Here is a 3,936-nt window from a genome sequence, read left to right as displayed (position 1 = left end):
ATGAACTTTTCCACGACATTCTAATTAATTGAGATGCACCTGTATGTAAAGGAACAATGTTACATGAACCCAGGTAACCTTGTTTATTGGTCAGCAATATTCCACTGAATGAAACCCTTAGCATTATCCTGGAGTCTTTTGACAGCTCCAGGGCTTTGTTACAACTACAAATTGTACTGTATGTTGTTTAAACGTAAATATTAGAATAGCAACAAATAAATGTACTGATGAAACTCTCAATGCTGATCCATTAATCTAATTTTCTAGCCCATCAACCACATCTCTCTCATTGTCCTAATCGGTCATGCTCTCGGTTGAGCATTAAACATTTGGCACCTAGGCTGGAACAATTCTTAAAAGAAAACTAATCTCCGACTCCTCCAATCAAAATGCAGGTTTGGTTCCTGAGTGCCTCAAAAGAAACTCAGTGCACTGGGAATCTGTCTGAGGTTGAAATGTCTTAACACTACTTGAATATCTCTAGTTTTGTTTTTAACATTTGTATTTCAATTTGTTTTCTTTCTCAGATGCTGTGACAAAAAGCAGCCAAGGCACTTCATGTGAAGTGGAGGCCACCATTAAAGCGTGGCTTCACAATGCAAGAGACAGAGATGAAGGGCCAGAAGTAGTAATGCAGTGAGGGAGATATCTGAGGGGACTGACTCGTAATTTAATTTGACTGGTGTTTGAATTATTCTGTTTGTGTGAGTGTGTTTATTGCTGTTTTAAACTGCTGTTTAATATTGGTTTAAATAAATCTCAATATATTATTATTATTATAAATTTTTGTAAATAAATTATTTGAAAATCATGACCCTCAGTTTATTATTGCTGTTTCTACAAGTGCAATTGTTCTGCATATGCATTAGTAGTATCATAGTATTCTGTATGTGTGGCCCCACAGTATCCCCACACCAGCCCACAGTGTGTGCTTACTGTGGGCCCATAATTAGTCAGCCCACACTTTTGGCTGCATGCAATGTCCCCATATGGGCCCCAAAGCAGCATGTTTGCTGGGTGTGATTACTCGAGTGTGTTAACATATATTATGGATATAACTATATCTACTAAATAAAATGTGTAATTTTCCACAAATTAACCATGGTTTTGCTACACTAACCATAGTTTACCCATGGTATTTGTAGTAAAACATTTATACAAGGGGTTTGTATGTTTCTGTTGTATTTTGTTAATAACTCAATCGATAAACCGCTCAGGCAACTTTATAGTGTTTACAAGAAATGTAAAATGAATCAATTCATCATTGAATGTAACGTCATGTTTCATCTAACATTTCGCTCGTGAATCAGTTTATGATAAACACAAATTAAGTCACTGGCAACTAGTGAAAATCCGAGTCAATTGATTCACTGATTTGAATCACTCGAATCACCGCAGGCTGACAACACCTGCTGCTCAAAACTAAGGAACGCCAATCCTGCCATAATTAGAAATAAATAAATAAATGTACAAATAAATGTAAAAAAGCAAAAATAAATATATAAATAAATATACAAAGAAAAGTAAAAATGCTAAATAAATAATTACTTATAATTTTATTTCCTTATTTATGTATTTTTTCTTTTTTTCACATTTATTTCTTTTTTCTTTTTTTATTTATACATTTATTTATTTCCACTTTTATTTATTTTCACATTTATGTATTTACATATTTATTTATTTTGACTTTTATTTATTTTTTACATTTATTTATTTATACATTTATTTGTCCGTAGGGTAATGAGGAGGGCATGTTTTACCTCAGGAATAGCAATAGAGCCAGATTAGGTGAGGGGTAAGCTTTGAGGCCACAGTGACACCTTGTGGTGCCCAAACGAAGTACAAGAAGTGTAGCATACACCGCATGACGCGCTGTGAGGATAATTAAAGTTTAGGCTATTAGCTTACTCCTTAGTTGAAAATGTTTAAAACGTTTTTTTTTTTTTTTGTAACAGGTCTATTAATTTATACAATGGATTATAGACCTATTATTAAAATTATTAACACTGTATGCCTGTTGATAGTGTGGGATGAATGACTTAAATGGGCAATATGCCCAAAAATCTTATATCACGGGTTATTATTTCAGTTTCACGTGGGGGGTTGTTTGGGCTGGGAAGCGTGCAATCTGTGATCACGTGCATTTGCTGAAGCTCGCGAAAGCGTGCAATCGCTTTCTTATGCGCGCTGTTTTTTTAGGTTTCACTTTCAAGGCATACAACACATGTTTCCAAGATTCGGAATAGGAGGCAGCATCACTGTAGAAGATTCGTCGCCTCGCACCACTTCCCGTGTGGACAGTCACCGCATCAACTGATTATAATGGCTTCTCTTGGTGTAGCTTTAGATACGGATTAATCACACGTCTTAGGCTGGAAATATCCAGAATTAGGTCAAACAAAGGGTGTCCATGGGAACAGAGCTAGTGAAACACACACGCCATGCATTGAACATACAAGCATCATCCAAACAGCGTCTGTCCTGTGCCCTCAGCTTTTTGAGCTAACTGCATTTTTTAAATTTAACTTCCAAAAACAACATTGACAGCATCAGAAACAAACCCGTAAACTGATGTCCAGGGGCATTTTTTAAAAACCGTATTAAATGTATGCATCATGAATATGGAATGCCACGGTCTTAATTCAAATCGATAAATTCAGTTAAAATAATGTTACTAGTAGTTACTACTAGTACACTGTTACTAGTAAAAATCCAATCACTGTCAACAAAAGCCATCATTATTGAATGCATTTACACTGCAATTAGCCTACAAATGCATAAAATGTTATGAAATTAATGTTTAAAATTTTGAAGGCAGAAATATGTCAATATGTCAATCAATTAAATTATACTTTTAATATGAAACTAAAACAGACACTAGGTGGTAAGTCACTGTCTTAACGATTCCTTCAAATAGGTTACGCTGATTACGAAAACACCACTACTTGTTGCACACTCTCTCTCTCACACACACACACACACACTCTCACACACACACACACACACACACACACACACACACAGATCTTACTATCTATATGAGGATTTCTGACACACATATATTCTGACTGTTATTTCAGTGACAGAAGTTCAGCTGCAGTATTAATGTCATGAAGAGACTCTATAACATCTCACTGTTACTGATTATGCAGCTCACGGCTGAGTGAATGTGGTCTGGACTGTGTGGATGAGGCTCATTGTGTCAGAGACGCTGTAGAAGGACAGAGTTCCTGCACTGTGATCCACATACACTCCTATTCTCCTGACCTCATCATCATAAAACACTCCTATTCTCCTGCTGATGGGCTTCACAGGGAGACGAGTCTTTATGTTATTGTGTCTGAATGAGTAACTGGAGGGATGGCAGATCAAACTCCAGGACTGATCATTACGTCCAAACACACACTCAACACGCCGTCCCTTTCTGCTGATGCTCTTATATGACACTGATATAAACACATCTCCACTCCACTCAATCTCCCAGTAACAGCGTCCACACACACTCTCTCTGCACAACACCTGAGGATAAAAATCAAATCTGTCTTTATGATCAGGATACGACTGTTTCTTTTTCACACCTGTCACCTTTCTGTTCTCTTCAGACAGACTGAGTTGAGTGTGTGCTGTGTTTGGATCCAGTGTGAGAAAACAGCCATCTGAACACAAGAACAGAGACATTAATAACAACAGCTGTGTGTGTGTGTGCATTTTATATATGAGTGTTTGTGTGTGTGTGTGTGGACGTACATTTCTTTAGTCCTGCTGTAATCCTGGATTCTCCTCCATGATCCACACTAGAAAACACACAGAGTCACATTCAGTCAGTGAACACAAGTTTTAGTTTGACAGATTTAAAAAATATTAGACAGAAATGAAGTTTAAATGAGTGGTTGCTATGGTACTTGGGGTGGTTGCTATGCTGTTGATAACATGTTC

General features: G+C 36.8%; 1 protein-coding gene across 1 annotated transcript; it reads right to left on the bottom strand.

Annotated features, from left to right (window-relative positions):
• Positions 1–3,153: 3,153 nt before the first annotated feature.
• On the bottom strand, positions 3,154–3,802 carry LOC107717476 (stonustoxin subunit beta-like; the record flags this gene model as incomplete). Its single annotated transcript, XM_016524238.1, has 2 exons — positions 3,154–3,656; positions 3,748–3,802. Coding segments are annotated over 2 exons (558 nt in total), but the record flags the coding sequence as incomplete, so codon positions are not given.
• Positions 3,803–3,936: the final 134 nt, after the last annotated feature.

This window comes from Sinocyclocheilus rhinocerous, unplaced genomic scaffold (genome assembly GCF_001515625.1).
Source record: "Sinocyclocheilus rhinocerous isolate Xijiao unplaced genomic scaffold, SAMN03320098_v1.1 scaffold393, whole genome shotgun sequence".
NCBI classification, from domain to species: Eukaryota; Metazoa; Chordata; class Actinopteri; order Cypriniformes; family Cyprinidae; genus Sinocyclocheilus; species Sinocyclocheilus rhinocerous.
The sequence above is the reverse complement of the archived record's forward strand: the minus strand, read 5'-3'. Positions and strand labels throughout refer to the sequence as shown.